The 26,689-nt window shown below is 39.9% G+C and overlaps 1 protein-coding gene across 2 annotated transcripts in view; it reads right to left on the bottom strand.

Moving 5' to 3' along the window:
* eva1aa (eva-1 homolog A, regulator of programmed cell death a) overlaps window positions 1–26,689 on the bottom strand; it is a 72,137-nt gene that overhangs the window by 28,700 nt on the left and 16,748 nt on the right. The window contains exons 2-5 of one of the 2 annotated variants that reach the window (XM_026194528.1): window positions 22,665–22,888; window positions 20,485–20,608; window positions 18,094–18,246; window positions 10,549–10,692 (exon numbers count right to left, since the gene is read on the bottom strand). In XM_026194528.1, coding sequence (XP_026050313.1) covers window positions 10,549–10,692; window positions 18,094–18,246; window positions 20,485–20,608; window positions 22,665–22,888 — 645 coding nt within the window. The remainder of the gene's footprint in view (window positions 1–10,548; window positions 10,693–18,093; window positions 18,247–20,484; window positions 20,609–22,664; window positions 22,889–26,689) is intronic. The other variant, XM_026194529.1, reaches the window with a different exon arrangement.

The following is a 26,689-nucleotide window of genomic DNA, read 5'->3' as shown; positions in this document are numbered from 1 at the left end:
TTTTGGTTTCCTGACAGGAAGTTGTACCAACTAAGCAGCTTGTTGCTGAGATTTGGAAAGCAGATCACTGTGCTCATTCATAACCTCTCAGGAGAAACATTAGAAGATTCATGATCTTTAGAAAAAAGATCCTTTTGACAGAAACCAATATAATGAGTGTGTTTAAGAAAAACTTCTCTTTAAACTTAACTGATAATAATATCTCTAAATCCTTGGGTGCATCTTTGAACTCTAAGAACTGTGGGGCATGCATTTGCTTCTTAAGAAATCTAATGTCCTTCTTGAAGGACATTCAAAGCTCGTCATTGCATGTTGGCTTGTTTTTGTTCTGTTCTCTGTCAAGTCAAGATGACCCTACACTGCTTCAGTAACGTTGAGATGCAGGCTCTAGGGAGGCCAATCCATGACTGATAGCGATCCATTGTGTGTTTTTCTATTCAGGCTAACACTATGCCAAGTTTTTGGCTAAAAGCTCTTTGGGAATTACCGTGTTGACAAAAAATGAGGGGAAAAGCAACCAATGTCCAAGGGCAACTTTGAAAGACCTTGACAGCCTGGCTCTTTGGAAGGAAAATATAAAGAAATGATGGGTGACTGAGGACTTTTGGATGTAGTTTTACATAGTACTGGACAAAAACTTGACAAGATATGATAATCATATTCTCAAAATACTAGCAAACCAAAAAATATGAAAGTAAATATGCATTAACTAGAAAATACATTTGAATTTTAATTTGTTTCTTGTAAACATTTGAATTTACACTTTATTTCCAGCTTAAGATATCCTGGGAATTACTCTCTTTGAATCCCCCCACCCAAGACTGCCCCCTCCGTTTACAAATATTCTGCCTTCTCTCTCTTCTTCTCTGTCTTTGTCCACCACAGAAAGAAAACTGAAACCAGCCACAGACTGGAAAGCATTAGCCTGCTCCCCCCCCAACACATCTGATTCAACCCTCCTCACACAAATGAAAACAAGAAGTATGGATCTCACAGAAAAAGCAGAGAGTAGTTTTTGCCATGGGCACACAATGACACGAAAACAGTAGTGTGCACCATTTAACGAATGTGTGAAGCCGACAAAGTTGGCAGCAAATTCTCGTCCGGAGCTTTGCTTATTTTGCAGTTTCCAGCCCAACAAAGAAGCAGTTGCTCATTTGTGAACACCAAGCAAAAAGACCACAGGAAGGGGGCAGACGTTTGTGTTAGTGTGTACAGTTTTGTATATTTTATCTGAATTTGTCCTTACATCCATGCAAATGTGTGACTGTATGAATGTTAACTTCACTGCATGCTTCGATTTTCCTTCATTTGTAAAGGAGGTAAACAGCCCGCAGCTAAATGCAAAACATTCCTTCACTCTGGAAAGAGCTTCATATGTTTGGGGGCTGGAACAGTTACAGGGACATAAGTGGCAGCGGAGCGACAGACCCCAAAATGCTCATCAGAAAAACCCCTTATAACTAAATCGAATAGTCACGACTTTTATGTGACCAATTTGTATGAAACTGGTATAAAAATCTGGTTTAGGATAAACTTGTAATGTAAAAGTCTGAACAATGAAGCTAAATGGGCAAAACATCATATAGAGAAAAGGATTACCATTAATCATTACTAGAATCTAGTAATAAAACAGTCAATATACAGTCTTACATACCTCTGAGGTAATGCTTTGTTTCACATGAAGAATCTTTCTGAAGTAGTGACTATGTGTATGTTTCCCTCTGATTCTGGGCCTAATCAATGCCCTACAAACTACATCACAGAAACAATGCACAGTATTATCACCGTTTGGGTTTATCTTGTGTTTGGGTTAACAGATCATTACGCATATACAGACATGTGCAAACAGAGCTGTTGAATGCCTCAGAGGTTACAAAAGAGTTAACCTGACCCGGTGAGCGCTAACTGTAAGGTCTATCAAGTCACCTGTGCTATCTCTGTCTGTATCTTGCTTCTTCCCCGCCATGTTTACTAAGCAGTCTGTAGTGGGATCAAAGCGTCTGGCTGGCTCACAGTCCAGCTTCCGCTTTGCTACTTTTTTTTTCTCCTTCTGTTTTAATTTAAGGGGCTTTTTTGGTACCAGCCATAGTGAATAGCTTTGGATAGAAAACACTGCAGCACTGAGGGGAAAAACATAATGGCTGAGCTCTGACAATGCTCTTAATTTGCCTCGGTCATGGATGTTGGTCTCAGATACAAAGTTTTGCGTCATAAAGGATTCTTTTTCTTTTTACAGTTTTAAGCGACACAGTGAAAGAACAAAGGCGTTTTCGCTCTTTTTCACTTCTGACTGTAACCGGGCAAATTTGTGGGTTAGTGAAGTTTAGCTTTGCTTAAGTGCATTTCGCCTGGCAGACTGGGTGCTTTCTTAATATCTAGTTTAAGACACTTTATAAGTGCCACATCAGTTGCTGTAATGACTCCTGTTTATTCATGGTTTTCTTTAATAATCTTGCTTTTTAATTAAAAAAAAGGCTGTTTCTCTCTGTTTTAGTTTTTTCTTTTTATCTTGCATCGGATAAATTAAAGGCTCTAGAGTTTAAGTAGCAATTGACTTTTCCTTTAAACACATTCTGATTATGTGGCATGCAGCTTCGGTAATATGACATATTCTGGGCAGAAAAACAATGTTTACAGCTGAAGCTTGTGGCAGTTCAGTTGATTGCTTTTGAATACTTTGAATATAGCGTAAACCAAGCATTCCCAAAGTCAAAATTCATATTTCTTCTACGGATTGTATACAAAAGATGGTTGCTGCCAACACTTGAAACCTTGAATTAAGCATTGTGGTCATGTTCTTTTTTTAAACTGAATGTGTCTGTGCTTGACAGGCTCAAAAGGTACTTCTCAATCACAAGTCGGACTCGCCCTAAAGAATACACCCGCTTCATTGTTGATTTGACTTTAAATAAGACCATCATTTACAGAGTGCACATTAGAAAGATTTAAAAATAGCAAAAAAAACCCCAAAACCATAGACCATACAAAGGTCTATGGGGTTTGTTTCCTCACAGACTCTTGTAGAGTTGGGTTTCAGGGTTTTGTTTTTTTTGAAGGCCCTTGTACTTTGGCTTCAGTTTTCAGACCTCCATGAGATGTCCATCTTTTAGAAGTTACAATTTTTTCACAAAGAGACACTCTGTAACCTCTTATGGTAATAAAAGGTAGATGTACATAACATGGGTCTAGTGCCTTAAACCTGCATTCTAGCCACTAGGGGTTCTAGAAAAGTCTATAGGACAACAGCACTTCTGGCTTGACCATTAAACACTTTAATGGCTCAGTCACTCATTTTGGTGAAATTTTGGTTATTCTAAGTTTCTGAAAGGTGGGTTATCCAGTGCATGCTCATTAGTTGACATTAGCCAATAAGCATGCAATGTCATAGTCAGAGCCACCTCTTGCTTGTCACATCTTATTTGAAATGGTGGCTCATGGTGGCGACTGCCAAAAACAGAGGCCTTGAGGCTTTGAAAAGCAATGAGGGTGGCAGAAATGTGGGAATATGACAAAGGAAAGAGGGAAAAGACACTGACAGTGCCAGACATACAGTACCCAGTGAAAGTGCTTGATTGTTTTCTTTGAGTTGTTGAAACATCTGTGACTGGTGAGAGGGAACGAAACCAAAGGCAAAAGGGGGAAAGAAAAGTCATAGAAACTATGAGAACTTTAACAGAAAATGTAACACCTTTTCTTCATGTGTGCTCAGATGTGTGTGTCGATGTTTATTTATCACGGATTGGCCTCCCCAGAGAGCTGTGGGACCATCTTGACGGAAAACGGTACAAAAGGCAGCCGACATCCAAACAAGAGCTTTGAATGTCCTTCCAAAAGTCTGGAGTCCTGAAGACTACTTGAAGACATTAGAAGAAAGTCTGCCTAAGAGAGGTTGTATTGTGTTGAAGAATAAAGATGGTCGTGCCAAACTGACTTTCAAGCTTGTCCGAAATGAAAAAAATTCTGGTTTTGCCCCACTTATCGTCTTTTCATGTATGTTTGCACTGCTAGTTTCCATTTCCTAGCAAAATATAAAGATATGAACAATGGCTCAAGACTTTTGCACAGTACTGTATACCTGGTAAATCACATACATCGTTCAATGCTTGTGCGTTCTAGAGTGACAGCAGACACCAGATGCTGTGAGTCAGAAAGACATGGTGTAAGCCAGACATCAGCTGACTGAACATGTTGGCAAAACATGAAACCCGCAAGCTCTAGTGTCAGCAGACGACAAGAAATTCCTCACATGTTCTTCATCCTCTTCCAAAGAATACTTTTTACATTAGTCTGTGACTTCACAAGCTACTGTAGATTAGTGGTGTGTTGAAGGGACAAAAAAGGTCAGCAAAGATGATGTTATACTAGTCAAAACCAATGCCATATATGGCTATTGGCTAAACCCACAACAACTACTATTAAGGCAACACACCCACACCGGTCAGGCCAGGTCACGTGCTTTGTGTTTTCTCGCTGCAGTGTTCATGAGTGTGCCAATTGTGGCAGTTATCACGGGGTTTCTGCAGAGTCAGGCTTGTGTTACAAGGCTGGGGAGCATTTAGAGCTGCCTCTACGGCCTTTGTGCTCACTTCTCCGCTCACTAAACTCAGACGCAATACAGATCACATTTTCCAGGTTTACTGGTTGTATTACCCTCATAAAATACTCAATGTGTGGGGTTAGTTATAAGGTGTAAAATGGCATAATCGTGCAATAAGAGCCAGAGTCGTCTGACGTTACCTAGGAGGTATTTAAGGGTAAAGTTAGGTCGTGGATAAGTTGTTGATGCCGTACTTGGTACATTTGCATTAGGCCAGCTGTAGCAGAGCACACCTCTGCTGGAAGTGCATTCAGGTGAATACATAGTCAAGGAATTCTTTGTTTCCTTAAGCCATGAATATACAGTGTGGACACACTATGGAACCTACTTAAGTGGAATAATAAAATATTTGTACAACTCCAGCTTACAGGAAATTTGCTTTCATTTTTGCATCCTGAAAGCTCCTTTGTTCAAACTAATAATGAAGTCACAAGCTGATGCTGAGTCATTCATAATAAAACCAAACAGGATGAAAGAAAATTTAATAACGGTGATGGTTATTTCCAGAAAATGTATAAATAAGTCCTTAAGAGCAAAACCTAGCAACTTGTGCCTTCATACTCAGACGAGCCAACAGTAAATATATTTATTTGAAGATAAATAATCTTTTGATCATCGCATTCACCATGATCATATTTTACAAATGACTTTTTCTTTTTTTAAGATGCCTTAAAAACACCTGAATTAAAAAACTAGCAAGACTGTTATTGATGCTAAAGATTAAGAATTTAGGTGAATACTCAGATACTAAGCAATATTAAAAATTTCTATCAGATTAGATAGTCATTTAAAACAGTATTGATAGCAACAGCGCCATATTCGCCATATGCCCCTTCCCTCACTAGCAGCTGAAATGACTGACATTCACAGCACTGAATAACAATTTATGAGGAATTGAAATATTACATTTCACAGTTATCATTAATCTTAATTTGGATAGCACACATGCTACCATTAGCCATTTAGCTATTAGCAATTTCTCAACAGCCACATTAGCTGCTGTTATCACTGTGGCCAATAATAAAATTACAGTGTTAATGTTGGAGCTAGGCAGCAAACATGATCAGTCCTGCTCGTCTGAAATGTTAATAGACATGATTAGTTTAACAAGATAATGCAATTATATTCATCTTAAAAGTTTTATGTTTGTTTTAAAGCCCCAGATAGAAAAGAAAAGCCTACAATAACTAAATAGAAATAGTGGTAGCTCATATTACCAGCTCCATTTGATCAACAATGGAAATGTAGTCCCAAGTGATTAGAGGCACAGCACGATCTCAGAGAGCCTTAAAACACTGATGTCTTTTTTGCACTTTCTAAGAGAGTCTTATATATACCTTACAATTATGTTACTTTATTTTGTAAGACAACTTAAAAACAAAAAAAATAAAAATACTTCTAAGTTTCACGTTTTTTCCCCCTTGTATTTTCCTGGGTAACTGTACTGAGTTTGAAATTCTAGTGTCTTGATAACCCTAGTATGCATGTCAGGTTACACATGCTGAATAAAGGTGAATACCATACTTTGGTATATTTTGGGACATATGACCACCAGTCATACAGCTCTAGGATACGCTCTAAGGGGGAATGATGGGGCCCAGCAGCAACTACTGGCTGCCCAGCTGGACTGCAGCTCTATGCATGAGAGCCTAAATAAACATCAACCTCAGTCTCTTTGCTGACAGGACATGAATGTGTGTGGGGCAGCCAGAGGAGTTTGTGGCTACCAGCGGTCGCATGTGTTCCTCAAGTATCTATGTCCATGTGTATTTGTACGTATGTGCGCGTGAGTGTTCGTGTCCACATAACCAACTTGGAGAATTCAAACCCTCAAGTTTCTGAATTACATCTTTATCTTCCTCTCTTTCCCCCAGTTACATCTAAATCAGCCCCCGCTGAGCTATGTCTGGCAGCCACGGCCTCCACTGCCCGTCCTTTGTCCGTTAAAAATACCATCGGTGCACTCCAGTGACCACACCTCCATATATCTCTGTATTTCCGCATCACACTAAAGTTCAAATACTACAAGAAAAAAGATTAAGAAACAAATGTTGAAAACATAATCACTGGTTTCTTTTATTCTGTGGCTGTTCATAAAGTTAGACTGCAAAATAATTGTACAAGTGAACTACAAAATCACTATGGAGTGTACATGTTTTTGGCACATGTAACTGGCGTGATAGACAGCATGGCGGCTTATTTTTGACTGTGAGGGGCACTATGAAACCACATATACTCGACTTTTATTACTCGACTTTTTATTCCACTGCTAAAGAGGAAACGATTTGTGTTTTTAGCACCATTTACATGTCTGTGCACCTTTGTATGAGCAACATTATGCAAAAAACTACCCATCGGAATTTCATAAAACTCGGTGAAGAGGTGGGGCATGAGCAAACAAAGACTTCTGAAATGACTTATTGTCTTTTAAAATCGCATGATAGGACACCAGGCTTGGTGCAGGATCCACGCTGAGTGAAGTATTTACAAAGTCTACATTAGAAAACAAATAGAAAATAATGTTTATCTGAGCATCTACATTTTGACCAGCTCTAAGAAAATGACACTAAGCCATGAACTGAGATAAACTTAGCTCATTAGCTCTACTTCATTGCTTCACTTCCATGTTTGGTCCAAAGGCCAGAGAAGTGGTGGAAGTTCTTTATATCAAGAACACATAAACTATATTAATGCACTCATTATACTTTCATTAGGATTTTTGAGGGATCCTATGTCCATTATGTGGTTTCAACCTCAGGGTTAGAACAGGGCATTTTCACAGAGCTCCCAGTGCAGGAAGACCAGACCAGCTAAATGCCATAATCGATCAATTTCCTACTCAGCAATTAGACCTGGTCCTCAAGCTTTCCATAACCTTTTATCCCCCTAAAGCCTGTGCTACATGGTTCAAAAGAGGCTGTGTGGCCTGATCAGCATGACCCATTATAACACACCTTTGAGATCTGAAGCTTTAATAACTCTCAGGCAAGGAGAATAACTGTGCACTGGGTAGGAACTGGGAGACCCTTGACACTTGAAAGAGAAAGATTCATCCAGATACGATCGGATTAGCATGGGGGATCCATAAATCATGTTTTTGCAATAATTCAAAGACAACACCGTGTTTGATGGTATAAAGACATGCACATACAGAAACAGGATGCCTTCAGGCTGTCTGGAAAAAGAGAGTTATTGGCAAGATGGAAGAATTATGTTGCAGAGCTACAGGACAGGCATATTGAGCTCTTCTAACTATACATTGCCAAAATATTTCCACCTACTCTGTATTAAATATACATATAGATAACTGTTGAGTGAGGCAGTTTTTCATTCCAACATCAAACATCTTGACAAAGTAACTAATGAGTCATAAAGGAAGATTGTTCAAAGCAGTCGCAGCGGAACTTTGCTTTCTGCAGAAAGCAGACTCATTCATCAATCTTCAGGAGGAGAGAGGCAAATACTTTCAAGCTTAGCCTATGAATAATTTGGAATACAGGAAGCATTCTTACACATATATTTTAAACATCATCTCCTTAAAATATTCAAATGTTAAATGAACTGCACTCAGTTGGACTCCTGGAGAGAAAATAAAGCTTAGGGATGATGTAAATGATGCTTGACGTAGTGGCTGTGCAGAGTGTGTATGTGTGTATGTGTGATCTACTGGTAGACTGATGGCAGGTTCCAGGCCATTTGCTGCTGTTTAATTCCTAAAGAGTAGATCACCCCTGGGGTTGTATGATGAAGAAGCTGGAGCTTGGACCCTGATGGAATTATAAATCAGAGGCAAGCTGAGGGCGATAACGAAGGGTGGATGACTGTGTGTGTCTGTGTGCGAGGGAGAGAGAGAGTAGACACGAGTACAGAGGTGTCATGACTTTTCTTTTTTTTTCTTTTCTATCTGAATTTTGACTGAAACTGAGAATTCTGACTTTTTCCCCTCAGACGTCTAACAATCTATTTCTGACTAATCTGTAGCTCCTAGGGTAGTGGTTGTAAATGGTGCTTGACAGTGGCGTGTGTGTGTGTGTGTGTGTGTGTGTGTGTGTGTGTGTGTGTGTGTGTGTGTGTGTGTGTGTGTGTGTGTGTGTGTGTGTGTGAGAGAGAGAGAGAGAGATCTACTGATAGACTGATGGCAGGTTCCAGGTCATTTGCTGCTGTGTTATTCAGAAGGCATTCCAGAGGGCACCCCTGGGGTTGTATAGAAATTCTGACTTTTTGTTTCTAAAAACTGTGAAAAAATCCGCATTTTCCAAAAAATGTCATAATTCTGGGATTTCTTTTTAAAGTCATGACCAAAAACATCTATTCCGTGGCCCTAATCCTTGTCTTACTTTTAGAATGGTTCAAAAGCATGAAAATAGCAGTTTATAGTCCATTAAAGGTTCTCAACACAGGGCATAGAGAATCACAAACCTGAATACTCAAAGTTAAACATCTAACACATTGTAGATTTTAAAACATAAGTGCAAAAAGTAAATTCTGAACTATAATAAACCTAAGATCAATAAAATATTTGCTAATAACAGGTATTTATTTGAAAAGGCATTAAAGGTGCGATTTCTTTCCGGTGATCATGTGCTCTCAGTCAGTTTGTAAGTCAGTGCCAGTTGGAACAAAGCACACCACCACACTCACACATGCACATAAATACCACCAATCATGAGCGGACAGACAGCCTTCATCCCCTACTCTGACAAAAATGGGGTCAGTTCTGCACACATTCAACCACCAACGAAAGAGGATCCCCCAAAATTATCACTCTGAGAGAGCCTGAAGAAACCAGTGACTTCATGTCTACTGCAGTTATACTGATTTACTCACGTTCAACCCTCTCAACTCCCACCGCAGCCCAGAAGACCTCCCGCTTCCCCATCCCCCTCTGTGTGTGTTAGCATCTTACATCCGTCCTCTATCTCATTTGTCTCTGAGGCCCTACAGACACTCACACATTTACCAGCCAAACTCAGTACCAGAGCTGTAAGGATAATACACTGTGCTATCAGTGACAGATAAGAGAGGTCGGACACAGATTCATTCCAAACGATTCCATAAACACAGTTGAACAGTCTCCGTATTCTTGTCTGCAATGACTAGCTCACAGTTGACGGTTCTTGGAGATTCAGCATGGAGGATCTCCAAAACCAGACTATAAACAAGCTGTAAACTCTCATGACAACATCAAGATACAGATTATCCCCTGAAGCAAGAAATGACAAGAACTGTATAGCAGAAAGGCAGCAGAAAATTACTTACACCACACACAAAAAAATCTCAAAATCTATAAAATAAATTCAGAATTCAGATTGAAATGCCAAGGCAAACAACAGAACGAATGTTACTTTGGGTGTTTGGGCAAATGGATTTTATGGATTTAAGAGATTCCCAGGCATGGTGCTGATTGATCCGTTCCTGTCTGTGTATGTATACTTTTGTGCATGTCTAAAGCATGTGGTTAATTAATTACAGTCTTGACATGTCCAGATTAGCTCTTGGGAGGGGAACTGATAAAGGAAGAAGATCATTAATCTCATCCTTCCGCACAGACATAAGGTCTAAACACAATATCCAGTGCTTAATGTAGTTTTCTTCACTAAAGATCTGAGGTGGAAAATACATGTAGAAGCATTTAAATCCTCGAATAGTTTCCTCATTTCAGTAAAAAACTATTTCCGAAATTATTTTATTGTTTCAGTTTCCTTTCAAAGTAAAAATTATAAGCCTAACAAATTATCCCCCTGTTACCCATATTTATTCACCATAACCACGATCATCGCAGATGATAATCATATTTCTGCAACTACAGCAGAACCCCTTTTAGTGTCCCTCATCCTGAAACTGGGGTCCAACATGATGGGCAGGAGTGCAGCTGATAAATTAGCAAACATCTCCCCCTGGTGGCAGGCAAAAACTAAACCATGAGTATTGGTTTCTTGGGGACTCACCACAGGTGTAGATGACGCTGAGGTACTTCCTGGTGCCAGCGTAACACGGATCTCCAAACTCTCTCGTGGAAGCTCGGATGAGACAGGTTTTCTTTCCCTGGCAGCGGTTGGTCAAAACCTGCAGAGCCACGGACGACTGGCACTCTGGAATAAAAACAGAGATGGGGAAACATATGTAATACTCTGTTGTAAAACCCACATCTCAGTAATGTCTATTCCACTGGATCATCAACTATAGTCTACAGAAAAATTCCACTAGCATTGTAAAATGTGGATTTCTGTTAAAAATACAGGCAAACGCATTTTTAAAAAAAATGAAGATTTCTGTTAACATATTTTCTATATAAATGGACTGAAAGTCCAAACTACTTCCCCAATAACTATTATCAATTTACATTTCTTATGCTCTGTGTTCTTAGATGGCGTGACACTTACAAAGACACACATACACACACATCTCAGATCCCATGATGGAGTTTGTGTCCACATCAGACCCACATAGAGAACCTTCCGCAGGCCTTACATTGTCTAAAGGATATCTGATCCAATACATGTGGGTGTGTGAGTGTTTGTGTATGGAGACCAGTCAAAGTAATGGATACGCCTCTCATACATCATCGCTAAGCACCAGCCAACTCCTCTCCTCGTTTTTTGGCTTTGATTTCATTCCTTTATTCCATAATTGTAACACAGCTGCAGAAGATGACATGGCACTTCTAAGCCAATAATCTGCAAATGAGTTAAGCAGCAAAGGAAATATAAAAGTACTCAAAGGTGCAGTCCCAGTGGAATTCCCATTCTACATATCTCCACATGACTCCAGTGACACTAAGGATAAAGGTGTGAGAAGCACTAATCAACTCCTGTTGTGGTCTTGTGGGAATGTGGAGGGCCCTTGGTTCCACATGGATGCTTCCCGGGCCCCCCACGGGCCATCTAACCCCTAAAAACAACACAAGGAAATGAGCCTTTGAAAATGGACACTCGGCTGTCTTGGTGGCCCACGCAGAAGGAGAAGTGCAGAAAAAAGCTATCGAGGGCATGCTGGCTAAGACTTGGTTCAAGTGTCAGCAAGCCTCAACAAATTATGGCTAAAGGTTAAATGTCATAGCCTGGAAGTGTTTGAGGGTAATCTAGCGGTCATGCATAATATCAAAATTGGGAATTCCTTGGATGGCCTGTAACCGTGCAGGCCTGTCTTATAAGCAGGAGACTTATTTTACAGTTTATGTTATATAACTAAATTGCGGGGAAATCTGTTCCATAAATCTTGTGTGGTTACAGGTCACAGCATATGCAAAGCATTAAGCTTCTCAATGAAGTAAGCCTGAATCACTGTTGGTTCAACTGGACACAGATCAAACGGGTACACCCCCAGCTGGAGCTGACATAGTGGAATTCCCAACCAGGATGTAGTGAGGTGAAAGCCTGTGGAAACCAGTGAGAGTAACTGGATATGAAGGACCATAACTCAAAGGTGGAATAATTCCTGCTGTCACTTAAAACATGTGGAGTAATGTAAAAAAAAAAAAAGTTCATTTGAATTCTGCCATCAGTCTTAAACTTATGGGAAAAACTTGGTTTCTAATTTGTTTATAATTTTTTTTAAATTATGAAAATGGCAACTCAACTTTGTTTTGATTTAGTAAATTACTAATTTTCTTACCTTACCGTTAAATTTGCAGTGCAAGTCATTAAGTACATTTGACGTGCAGGTACATCTAAGTAAAACCGCACAACAGATGAAAAAAGTTGCACGGTCACACGAGCCTTGATTTCTACTGCAGCATTCAGAGGAAGCGTCAGAATGTGCTTAATCTGTGCGTCAGAATTCACCCTGGCTCGTATCTAAGGTTCAGCCAGCTGATGGTGGCATAATGGTGTGAGGGATATTTTCTTGGCACATTTTGGACACCCTAGTACTAGTTGAGCATCATTTCAATGCCACACCCTTCCTGAATATTGTTGCTGACGATATCCATCCCTTTTATGACCGCACAGTAACCATCTTAATATGGCTGGTTCCAGCAGAATAACTCAAAGGTGTCTCAAAGCTTAGATCATCTCAAACTGATTTCTTGAACATGTACTCAGTTGGCCTCCTCAATCCCCACTTCTCAATCAAAAAGGGATGTGGTGAAATGAGAGATTTGCATCATAGAACAAATCTGCAGCAACTGTGTGATGCTATCATGTTAATATGGAACAGAATCTCAGAGGAATCTATGCCGAAATAACACAGGTCTGAAAGCAAAAGGGGGTTCAACCCAGTATTACCAAGGTGTACATAATAAAGTGGTGAGGAGGCGTTTAATGTGAAAGTTTATTATCCATATTAGCAGTTTATTATCTGTTTATGTAAGACAAACTGATAAGCAGTCTGTGTCTATGACAGAGATCAATGTTGTAACTATTGGCTTTTATTTCCTTTATTAATCACATTATATTTTTCTACAATATGTACATTTGTACTAGTTAATTTTATGATCACTGTTTATAGCAATATATAAATATATTACCGCCGTTACATAATTACATAATTTCCTTAGGGCTTAATAAAGTATTCTGATTCTGATTCAGTTCAATAACCTCCTGCTCTGACGAATGTGCCTCAATTTTCTCTGCCGCTCTTTTTTCCTGTCCGGAGGGCCTGACAAGCCAAGTCCACTGACAGACAGACCCCCATTAGCTGCACCTTAGATTCGCTGACTGGGTGATTAGCTGAGCACAGAGCTCACAGAAAATGGGGTGGGACTTAGAGGTTCAGGAGCTGATAGAGAGGATGGAGACACACATGTATTCTTTGTTCACCAGCTCAGCCACACACAGAATTTCTATGTAGTTTAAAAGAACACTCCCAAGGGCCTGACCTCCTCTGGCTCTCATTAGTGGTCTTAACACAGAGAGACAAGCATACAACAGTTCCCCTCTCTCTCACACACACACACACACATACACACGGCATGAATAACCCCTGTTACCTCTAACCTTTACCCTCTCCAATTTTCCAAGCTTGGGCCACCACCCCTCTATCCTCCACACACCCAACAAGGACAGGACTATAGCTCAGAAGAGTAGGCCCATAGTCAAGAGAAGCAGCATATGAGGAAAGGGAGGAGCTTCCTGGATACACACACACATGCACACAGATTCACATGCATACACAAACAAACACACACTTACTCTCAATGATGACTAATTACAGCAGGAAACATAAACTGAGGTCACACACAGAAAAGCACCTACAAGTACTTTTCTTAAAAGGAATTACACAGTTCGAAAAGTTACTGAGCTGATTTCCTAATACAATGAAAGGGCGATTCTGGGTGGAGAAACCACCTAAAGCTGTGTGATGTGGCATTTCATGTCATTCAATTGTTTTAAAAGAAAAAAAGATAATAATTTATCCAGTAGAAAGCCACATCTTGAGTTTCACTCATCACAGAGCACATGTATTAAGCCTGATGTCCTGTAAGGTTAGTGCATTTTCACTGTCATACATTCTGAGGTTGGTGTACAGCAACTGTGTGTTTTCAAATAAACGCAACACACCTCAGAGCACATACATATCCAAACACACAAATGAACACACACGTGCAAAGAGTACAGCAACCTTTCCTAGTAAATTGTCACTACAACCACCATAACAGTCCAAGTTTTCCACCCACGCACACCTTTCCTGGAATTTCAAGACAATGGATGGAAAACACTCGACTCCTCTTTCGTTCTGACTCATCGGCAATACGTATCATTTAATAGGGAGGTTTAACTCATTGTTGTGGGATTTAAACTCTTTGTGTAATAGAAGAGCGACTTTCAGATATGGTGATAAGGTGAAAGGATCTGCACACGCCAAATGCTTTCAGTAGATGTCAATGATACATTGACAGACAACCTTTTACCCAAGGTAACACCACACGCATTTACCCCAAAATGTTCTTTCACTTCTCTGGAAACATATTTTACAGCCAGACATAAACAATACTTTTCAAAAGTCTTGAGCCACCCCTCATATCATCACTTTTTGCTTGCAAGGAGCAGGAACTTGAGTTTTTTTTTAAGTCATCTTTAGCTATAGTAGTTTTTCTTTAAACATTGGCTGCTTTTTCACTCATTTTAATTGCAGTCCTCGTCCCTGACCATTTTCAGATGACTCTTTTGTTGGTTAAGCCAATTAACACCAACCTTTGAATCATTCATGCATAAAAAAGGCACCTAATTCAAGGGATGAACCAGCATTGTGTCTACACTTAACAAACAACTTAAAATGTATCTTTAGGCACTTTGTTACAAGCAGCCTGTCACAAAAACACAAAGTTTGTGTCCATTACTTTAGCTGAATCTGCGATCAGAAGACTATTTAAAGAAATTATAAGAAATTTTGCCTAAAGGAGTTCGGGCTCTGTTTAAGAATAAAGGTGGTCATATTGAATACAAACTCTATTTTTGCCACATATGCTGTACTCCTATGCATGTTTCCAGAAATAACTCCAATTGTTTGTTATATTCTTAGTAAAATACAAAGGGCTTGATGACTTTTGCACAGTACTGTACAGAGGATTTTGCTTGTGTGGGTTTGTAAGGCGATAGCAAGTTATGTCACAATCATTCCAGCAAATCAGAGAATTTGGTATGTGTGCTATGTGTGTTATCACCTTAACCCTGCATGAGCTTGTTATCATAGAAAACATGCAGCCTGAGAAATTCATGATAGCCAGTATACAAATGTCATTGATGATATTTTTGCAAACTTTAGGAAAAACAGTCAACCAGTAACAATTTGTTGACAGAAATCTGTCAACTCAGGTCTTTCAGGACTGATTTAAATAGACAGACCTGCACATTTAACATAAATCTATATCTATATCAGCAAAGTCCAAAACAGCATAAACATGCTACTTATCTGCTCTGCATCTATTAGTGTCTGCAATAAATACAGACAGAGTTACAGTGAAGTATCTCACACCCTAAAAATGGAACAAGCAGTCCAAAATGGAAGTATTAAAGTGTGCAGCTGTGCATAATAATCTAGTATCCAACCTGCAAATAGACTAAAGTCTGAACCATCGTTTTCAAAGCACACACTCAAAAGGGAAAGCACAGTGGCCTTCCTTTTATTTTAGAAAAAAAAAACACACTCTAAGATCCTGCATGCCAAGCATGGGGGGCTATTTAGATGTCAAGAGGTATGTATCGTGGTAATGGGGCAGATGAGAGAGGAGGGCTGAAGCAGGCCCCTTTACTTTGAGGATTCTTCATCGCCGCCAAAAGCCGTCCAACTCCGCCACTCCCACCCAGAAGACAAGATCAAAGAATCCTTGTGTTGTGAGTACATGTCTATGTACATACTTGTTTTTTCCTGCTATACTTTTCCAGGACTTTTGCATTCAAAAGGAAAGCAGACAGTGGTTTTCCATGGCATAAATTCCTTGCGGCAAATCTAATTAAGTTAAATAAGTTGACTAGAAAATTACCTCCAGAAGACATTTGTTTGTTAGACAACAGCTAGCACAAGTTATCACAAAAAATTTCTGTCTATTTGGCAGGTGGCTAGTGTTAAATTGTCTAAATTTGTGCATCTAACAGTGTACAAGCAAAGCACTGTAATATTCCTTAACATTACACTATGCACAGCATACCTGGGCCGTGCAGTCAGCTGTGTGAGTTCAGCGGTTGATCCCACACCTCAGGCTGCAACTTTGCCAGGAAGGTTTGAGAGATTACCATAACCTATTCCGTTTAGCACATTTGAACCTGCATTTAAGGAAACTTAAATTCAAAACAGACACAAAACCAACTTGCGTTTACAGCGACTGCCAACCTCAAGATTAATTCAGACATGCAGAACCACAAATACACACATGCAGCTGAGGCTCCACGCTGCTTCGGGAGGGTAAAAAAAGAAGGGGGAAAGCATTTAGAAATAATTAACAGTGTTTGTCTAAGCTGTCACTTAAGACACCCTCACTTCCTGCTCCAGGTGACATGAGAGCCACATTAAAGATAGAGATGACAGGGGAAATCCCACTACAGCACCACCAGACTGTCTGGAACAGCTCAGGGGGTGGTTGTGGGTGAGTGCAGTGTTTACATGCACACACATGTGTGTATGTGATGGAGAGAGGAAAACTCATTCTATAAAGTGGGCGAACAGCCGTTTGTGTGTATCTGAGTCTCCAGTCGACATAAACACACTAATGGTGAATATGTGATTTTTCAGTAAACACCACGTCTCCCCTGCTTCAATTAGATTTTTGATCAATACTCAGAGCTACTGTATTTAACCCCAGAGTCTGAAACCATATCTGAAACCAGCCCTGTCTCACCTGCTACACCTACTTGCCACATGTCTGGTCCAATGCTTCCTCCTTGTACAGAGGAAAAGACTACCTGACAAAAGGGTCAAGGCCACCACAACAGCACCTGTGGTTAAACTAATACTAATAGTTGCCACGGATCCAAGTTTAAAGTCATTAACATTCCTCTAAACAAGGCCAGGGGTACATTTGGGTATCCCATGCACTCACACATGCACATAACAAACATGCATACTTGGAGGGAACTCAATATGTTCCTTTTCAACAGTCCAAACTCAGTGCTTTTGATGACAGGGACATCTGATCTACATTCCTCCTCATTCCCCTGGCAATGTGTGCACGTTAGTGTGTGTCTACCTGATGCTCAGTGGTGGTTTTCTTTATCTCAAAATGCTCCGAGAACAAGATGATGAAATGACAAAAGGTAAATTGCTTCTAAAAGTGAAATTATCAACCAGTGATTGTGGAAGAAGTGCAAAGAGGTTTGAATAGATGACATCAGGGATGGGTGTGACAGACCAGTGTTTGCTCTAGAGCCTCTCAGTCAAAGAAAGTGGAGGAAATGAAGGAATGAAGGTTTCCAAACCACAACAGCATCTCAAGGCAATATCGCCCACGTCAAAGACATTTCATGAAGGGGGGATTCAGCAGGTGTTTTGAACCTGACTGTATTTGTAGTTCTCTTTGTGGTTCACTGGAGTTCGAGTCCAGGCGTGTAACGCTCATTATTAAAACCTTTTCATTTTTCACATCTGCTCAATGTAATGACACCTGAATGTTTAGATTATGTCTTCGCTGCAAGGCATTTTTGTCTTTTAGCAAAAAAACGGTGACCTGAAGTTGCACTCTTCCCATTCATTAATATGTATAAGAGCATTAGCACGACAAGGAGACTCTTTTTAACTTCATGCAAACACATGTAGGCCTGATTTGCAAGCCAAGCTAGTGTCTTGTTTTATGACTCCTTACTTATTACTCCTCCCCTGACCTCGGACTGACCCCTAAATTGATTATATGAGGAATGATACAAATGTGCAAAAAGTGCCACCTTTCATGAAAATACATGACACAATCACACGATCGAGGCACCTTTGTAAAAAAGGAAGTCATTGAATGATCACGAACTATTAAAAAAAACTGCCAAAAAATACAGCTTTCAAGAGCGAAGTAGATTTTTAAACACTGCATACTTGAAGTGACAGAAAAGGAAAACAAGAAGGTTTCTCACCCACTGATGGAGACCTCCTGTGGAGAAGGGGACACTCGAGGGTGCCCTGCAGAGTTCGGCCGAACATGGCGGAGTAGACGGCGATCTGCATTCCCTGTTTGCAGCTTAGCCTCATCTTATCTTCCTCACAGACCACCTTACTCTTATACTCATCTGTGGATACAGAGAGAGAAAGAAGAAAGCTTGTCAACCAAAAAAAAATTATTTAATAATATTTGATATAAGTTTTCATTTCCTGGATATTTGCTGATTAGATACAAATTAGAACCACTAAATTAGAACCTCTGCTTAGCAGTTTATCATATGCGCAGAGCACAGACTCCATTTTTCATTCAGAGTAATGGGCATGAGACAGAGGGAGGACAGATTGGTGGACATGTAGAGCCATGCAGAGGCATTCCTCTGACACATCCACCCAAAGTGACCTGTGACAGCAAGAAGTAGCTCCACTGGCCTGCAACTAAAAACACAACAGCAGAGTGTTTCTATATCCATGTGGGAAGTGGAACAGGAATGCAGAAAAGAAAAGTGAGAGAGAAAGCAAAGAAAATGTTCAGGACTAGTTTGTTATACTTCTTTGTGATGGACTCACTCTTGTTCTGTCTCAGACCCTCCCTGTTCTCCTTCACTAACACCATCCTCTAGCCACCTCTCTTTTCAGAGGCAGTGACACCTGCCCGTTGCACCTCACTAACACCCCATGCAGCCTTTCTCTCTTCCCCCCCGAGAAGTCATTGGTTAAGTGACAGTGAACAAAGAGCTGCTGATTGGTCCTGGGGTCCAGTGGAGAAAGGAACAAGTAGGAAAGGCAGGGGGATCAGTGGATTAATGCTGAGTTGTGGGCACTCTTGTGTGAACTTTTGCACAGCTCAGTGCGGCTCGGCTCAGCACAGGACTGAGCGACGAATGAATACTAGAATCAGGGTGGGATTACTGCACTGCTGTGGCTCCCCTCCGGAGTGATACTCTTAACTTCCTGGATCACAAGGGGAACGATGGACAAGGATAAACAGCGAGGCACGCAAAAAGCGGGGGTTTTTTCAGATAAAAGAAGCAGCACAGAGGGAAGTCACACGGATACTGATGCCTAAATTAATGCAGACTTTATTTAAAAATTATAGAAAAGGTTTTCCCTACAAAAAGTAGTTAAATGAGAAATACATTTAAATACTCTTGCCAGGTCTGACCCCCTTATGCTCAAGAGTATTGTTTGGGATTTCCATCTGAAACAAAAAGCTTAAATTTAGTCAGTAGCAAATGCAAAAGTGTGAGGCTAGAGTGAAACAGCGTCAATATATGAATGAGATATACTTAAGAAAATTTTGACCAGCATTAAAGCTATGTGTCTACCTGCTGCAAAGTATATAAACGGGATAAGCAAAGTCACAGCATGTTTTTCCAGTTGAAGACCAAACGTTACTATTAACAGGCTGCCATATAACGGTCAAGCTGCTGAAACAGCAAAATGCTCCTTACTGCATGCTACCATGAATGTCATCCAAGCCAAGCCATACCAACTTTATTTATAACACACTTTAAAAACAGCAACCACTGACCAAAGTGCCGAACATACGAATAGAAATACATGCTAATAAAAATAACAGAAAATAAGAGAATTAAATTCAATCAGAAATGACAGATTAAGATGAAAGATGGCCTCTATAGTTATAACATATTATAGAAGGTCTCCAGTCACAGCTGGAGAGGTGTTAGCTAGCTCCTTCCATCTGAGGTTTTTTATAACAGATACAGATTAGACAGCCACGATCACAACAGATATAGTCTCTTCATCCAGTGAGTATGAGGCTATAACATATGGTTGTCAGTGTCCAGTACTGATTGATGCAGATTCAGTATTGCCTGTGCAGCCAGCCTTATTCCTCAATTGTTGCCAATATACTTGATTTCAAATATATAGCATGTCCACTAATTGACATAGTGCTTTATCATGACAAACAATGGCACTTTGGCTTTTGGGTTAGCTACACATACCACATCCTGATGCTAGATAAAGTAAAGAGTCAGTAAAGAGTCCAGCTGTGTTGGAAAAACCTATTATGAGCATCTACTCTACGGGCATGTACCTCACAGAATGATGAAAAAGCATAATCATCACCTGTAATATATTAAAAAGTATAGCTCAGCCCCAATTTCTATTTCAAATTCAGATATTTATAAGTGGCTACAGGGGAGAGCCTTGGTACACAATTTTAAAGGTTGATTTGGGATTTCCTTTGATTGTTAGTGTACTAGTTTGGTTTTGACCTGACACCACCCTTGTGTATTGTGTATTGGCGTTGTGAGGGGGGGAAACAAAGAAAGAATGGTTCAAGCACAGGGAGGGACAGAGATTTTTGTCACTGTCACAATGCGGGGCGACGAGGGACTTACTCGGTCTGCATTTGTACCAGACAATTAGGTATTTACTGCTCCCAGGACACTGGTCCGTCCCAAACACGCGGCTGTTGACAAGGACTTGACAGCTCCTTCTGTCTTGGCACTCGTCCTGCATTTTCTGAAGCAAAGTGACACAAAACGGGAGAAGAACAAAGGCACGTTTAGAGGGAAAACAACAAGCCAATGATAGTGAGACCAGCAGCAAAAAAACCCTAAAACCACTTCAAACAGGTATTAATATAGCTATTAGGGTATATGGCATCAGTTCACCCACTTCGTTTTCTCATGTTTTAGCCTGCTATAAGCCCAGTGACCAATCCAACACACAGGAATAGCTGAAAGGTTTCAGTTCAGAGCCTCCCTTAAATTAAATATTAAAAGAGTTGCATTAGTTATGAAAAAGCACGGAAAGAGACATGAATTACCACTGAAATAGTGCCGGGGTAAGATAACAAACGTAATTTGTGGACTTCCACCTAAAAACACACTAAATAGACAAGAAGGTCCTCACTGTTGTGCCAATTAAGACTAATACGTCTGGAAATATACTTTTTGTTGTCAGCAGATCTAACAAGAAAACCAAATCAAATAATGAAACAATAAGCACTGAATGAGAAGTCTTATTCTTCTGTGTACGTCCACTGTATTACATAAACAAAAAAACACAGTAAACCACTGAATTGAATTAGCTGTTACATTAATAACATGCACATGGCTGGGTACTGATCCATGCTTGCAAACAGGCAGTAAATGCAATATTTGATCCTGTTTGTTACAAAGTATATTTAAGTTTGTGTTTTTTAAAGAGCGATATCTTTAGGAGAAACGACCACATGTGTTCGTGCTGAAGAATTAATTATGTTGCAAAATGATGGCCATTGTTGGTCTCTTTTATCAGACTGCTTCAGCTCCGTTTAATCCACATAGCAACAAATTAAAGTCTTTTCACAGCTTTTCAAATAGGAAATAAATAAGATCACGCTCATTTTTGAGAGGATCTCCCCGCCACACACCAAAATTCCCCTTTTGAGCATGAATCTGGTGACAATAAGTAACCTTAGAAGGCTCAGTGAAGGTGTTCATCTTCCCAGACAAGTTTCAGTGCCAACTGTGTTGACAGTCAGAAAGAATACAAAATAAGACAAAGCTTTTTACTGAATACACCAAAGAATGACTCTACATATCACAGATTAAGCACACAGCAAAGGCTGAATTTTCACATCCATCAGACTACATGCTGAAAATCTAAAAAAAAAAGATATTATTGAATGCTATTGCCAAAATTTCACTGTGAGAAAGTTATGTTATGTTAATTAAACAATTATGAACTCAGTTACTGGCAGACAGAAATGAATTGATTAATCTGCCTTTTTACAGCAAAAATTCTAAATATTTGCTACTTGCAAAATCTCTATGGTGTAAAGTTTGATTGCACAAAAAGTAATGAATCAGTATAAATGGGATTTGAAAATAATTAGGTTAAAAGATAAGGACAAATGTCACTTGGTCAACCTGAGGCATCACTAAACAAGCATTAGTAGATGGAGGCATTCTTTCTGTAAGGCCAGCAAACCAAAGGTCACGAACAGGTGGTGCTCATGTGGGTGGCACGGCAGTCATTCTCTCACTTCGACACAATGCAGCCTCTGTGTCTGTGCATTCATGGCAGCCCTATCTATTATGGAAACGGAGGGTGTTTGATGCTAAAAGGCAGGGGAGCCTAAGAATAAACCGAACAACTGAATGAATGCCGAACAGGATGTGTTTGTGCGTGTTTGTGTTGGTGCTGCAAAGCGGGTCTCCTTGTCCAGCCGCATCCCAATTTGGGAGAGGATGCTAAAGCAAAGACCCCATGAAATCGCTTTGTGTCACAGGAACATACAAGCCTGCTTCCTCTTTAGAGAGTGTAATTTGCCGGAAAACGTTCCCACAAAGCATTACATAATCGTTGGTTCTCCAGAGTTTAACCCTTGGCTAATTTGAACCTTTTACAGAACACTTTCTCTCAACCCAAAAAAGAAAGGCAGTGCATTAAGAAGTGACTTACAGAAGGCGGGATGCCAAATGTGGGAGGAGATTCTTTATTCTTAGGAAAAGTCTGGTAAATACCAACTCAATACAGTTGTGAATAATGATGATGTAATAGCGCAAAAGGAATGAGCCTGGCTATTTACCTGTAGTGCAGTGGACACAGAGCAATATCGATCATCCTCCCGAGCTTTATAGGAGCTTAGGAGGGCCTGGTAGGTCTGAGGGCACTGCTGGGGATCAGAAGCACCTCTTCTTCCATAGAAAGCTGACTGGATGGTGATGGTGGCACGGGAAGGGCAGCGCACCGTCAGGAAGTCTCCGTCACAAGCCCTCGCTGTGTAGTTCCTCAACACTTTGGACAGATAGCCTGTGAGAAAGCAAGAAAGCAGAACCGCAGACATTCATTTATTGCACATTAAACAGTACCATCTGTTGATAATTAATTTCTTGATACTTAACAATTTTAAGCATTCTCGAGTTGTATAATTTTATGATGCACTACTTAATCTCTTATTCCATCCCATTTCCATATGCAGAGAGTTGTAACCATGCTAGCCTAGCCTTCATTTAAAGAACTACATCACTGCTTCCAGCTCAAAGATGCCTTTAAAGCCTTGACTAGTGCAGCAAAAAAGAAAGTAAAGATTTATCTTATTCAGCTGTAAGTTTTAGCCCTTTTGTTATCGCTACAGAACAAACTGCTGTGTTTTATATTATAAAAACATGTGCAAAGTATGATTTTTAAAACATGAAACTATTATTCTTTTATAGAAAGATTTTGCACCGGAATTGAACTGAATTAATATTGATCCAAGAACAATTCTGAAACAAAGTCTTTCTGGAATGACCTGTCGTCTCTTATTCGTAAACCTTTAATGTCCAACTCCACATGTTCGATATCTATTAGCATCTCATTTGTTTGCTGGAAACCATGTTTTCTTGCACTATGCAAGGCAGTTCATGTGAATAGACATGTTATATAACCATTTCATGAAACAAGGAACTCAGATGCTGCTTCAAATTAAAGAAAAGGTTTCTTTCTTCCATTAAGAGTCTTTGAGAGCTGCCACTCGGCTGTCAGTCACTCCAGAGGACTCCTCACAAAGCCACCATTAACATTCCAGTCTGTGAGAAGGAAACAGATAAAGAAGAGAGCTGATCCCTTGGCTGCTGCCATATAATGTCTTTCTCGACCGTCTGGCTCATTTATGAGCTGGCTGCCAAAGAACACTTTGCTTCTTCCATTTGAAAAACTGGCTGGAATTGTAAAATCCAAAATTTAAGGACTGAGTTAATCTCTTTTCTCTGAAGTTATAAAGGTCTGCCATATCTAAAAGGAAACGCAGCCACTTTTTGTTAATCCAGGTGGTAAAATATGTTAAAGAGCTACTTTTCAACAAAAGAAAACACATTCCAACGTAAGCTCAGCCTTCTTTCTGCAGTTAATGCTCTGCAAACATGTTTACAGAGGAGTAAAGTCACACATGTTCACACACAAAGTGGACGCACTCTCATTCAATTACCTTTATTTGGTTAGGGTTTGGTAGAAAAGAGGAAATAACACCAAGACAGCGTTCATTAACACACACATTAGCAGATGTGGACTTGCAGAACATACACACAAAACACACACATTGTGCCCTTATCACCATGGCCACAGATAAAGAGGCAGAGGGGAAACAGGAGACAGTCTTGGGTGTAGAAAGGTCAGCCTCGCTCTAAATAGAGATGGTTATTAAACCACCATTTCTCACAGTAACCGGTTTCCACCTGTGGCTGTGATGTGATAAAGGAGAAAAGGTAGATGTGCCATATTACTGCGATGGTATAGATCACTTTTAAATTTACTACTGTAACAGCTGTATATATTACCTGCATGCATTTGGGTGATTCTATCTTTGTGAGATACTAAGTTGTTGGGCTGTGGTTAAAAGAAAAAAACACAAAACATCCTGAATAATGAGCACGTAAGCATTTGGATTTGCATGTGGGGGACTTTTTGCCTAAATTTACAATTCAGAGGCTCTATAAGACATTGTTGAAGTGCTAGGTTATGTATGGTTAGCCAGAGTATAGGTGGAATGATCAACTCAGCTGTTAAAATAACTAAAAGAACTGAACTGATCTGAGTTTTCAGAATTTAGGTTAATAGGCTGTTGAAATTTGGGACTTAAGAAAGATAATGGGCAAAAACAGAACAAAAATAGACCCAGCTTGTTTTACATATATGTAAAAAGCATTAATGGTATAGATAACTGAGGAAAAAGTTTATAATTGATATCGCTGAAATATAGCAACTAGCTAAACTCATGAATAAGATATTAAAAGACAATACGTTTGAATAAAAAGCTGGAAATGTTTCTAAATATATGGGACAATGAAGGTAAAAAAAATAGTTCTTGGTATGATAAGCATGATTTAATATAAAAGTATGGATAATCTAGTTAAGTTGTCATCGAAGACCACAAACAAAACTGTTACCTAACCATAATGGTTAAATAGTTAATAAATGATTAAAAATACATATGGCTAACAGTTTAAAATGCTTATCTGGATTATAAACTGTCATTATTTTCACAAAGAGTATAACAGACTGTTGGCAAACAGTATAAATTAACAATTGATGAAAACAAGGAAAAGGAATTACATTGATTTCTAATACAAACAAAGTTGTTAGCTAACCATAATGGATTAATATGTGAAATTAGTCACAAATTGTCATGTAATTACAAGTAGACAAATAGTACAAATGGTAAGGTAATAGGTAGAATAATTGAAATGTTTAATAGCTGAGAAATGGTGAGATATAGTGGTCTGATACAGGATGATACCGGAACTAGAATTCAGGCTGTATTTTTTTAAAGGGCGTTTAATGCTTTTAGTCTGAAAACTATCTGCATTCACATGTAAACCCCCCACAAACAAAGCCTACAAACAGTAACCGCACGGTCTGATGTCAGTACAGGAGATAGGCACACACCTGTGACTTACAAGACAAAATCTTTGTTTTATTTGCTCACACACAGATGCAGAAACAGAGTTTATGAAATCTTCACAGTGCAAGGAGTTTTTCAGTGACCCAAACGGCTAAAAAAACACACACACAGAAAAAGCTGATAGTAGCTGCAGCTGTCAGATAAATTAGAATTAGGTGTGTTTTATAAATTACACTTTTCACATCATTATTGCCCTTGATTCTTTTAATTCTTTGGTCTTAGCTCTAATCTCCTGCTTCCACACACACACACACACACACACACACACACAACCACACAGGTCTGCTTTGCATGCCACATTCCACACAGGGTGAGAGGGAACTTGGCATTCCCCAAGCAGTTGGACCACACACACATAAATACACACACACACACACACACATGCATGCAAAACGTCAACACAAACAACGTGGTAGGAACAAGCCCTGCTGTTTGGATCCTGAAACCAGGGTGTGGGTGATGGTGTAACAGTATCACATTATTAGGAACTGGTTCTTGGCAAAGTGCCGTGACAGACCACGATTTTGCGCGGCCCTCCAGCTACCCAGGCCTTGGCTGGGGTTGTGTAGCCATGGAAACATCCGAGGTTACGAAAGGGGTAAATGAGAGGGGACTGAGGATAGATAAGTGAATTTGAACGGACCACTCGCAGGAGGAGTTTCTTGAGAGAGCAATCCTTGAGCAACAGTCTGAGCACCGCAAACACATCGATACGCCTTCCTCCACCCGACAAAAGGAGGACTGTGAGTAAAAGGCAAACAGATTATCTCACACAAAACCCTCAGGTGCCTTCTAAAGAATCCATTTTTTCCTCCACCACTACACCCTCCCTCCACTCTGCCTCGCTCTCTTCTTCAAGATCGTCATCATTGTTTCCATTACCTGTTGACTGAAGCCTCATTTTAAGGACAACAAATCAGACGGCGTTAAGGCACCTGTGTGAACTGCCCAGCCAATGACAGGTGTCCCTCAAAGGCACAAGGCTCGACAATGCTGCAGGAACACCCAGGCGTCTTTCCTCCTCCCTTTTCCCCTGTGTTCTTTTTCATGTGGGGGCAGACTCCCTATTTAACTAGCTCTCTGCCCTTTTTCTTGACAAAAGCGCTGCACTATTATGTCTACTGGTTTGTTTATTCTCTCATTAAAAGACAGGAGGCTGTGGCTCTGATGCT

The sequence above is a fragment of the Astatotilapia calliptera genome, chromosome 15 (assembly GCF_900246225.1).
Source record: "Astatotilapia calliptera chromosome 15, fAstCal1.2, whole genome shotgun sequence".
NCBI lineage: Eukaryota > Metazoa > Chordata > Actinopteri > Cichliformes > Cichlidae > Astatotilapia > Astatotilapia calliptera.
This window is presented reverse-complemented; position numbering and strand designations above follow the sequence as displayed.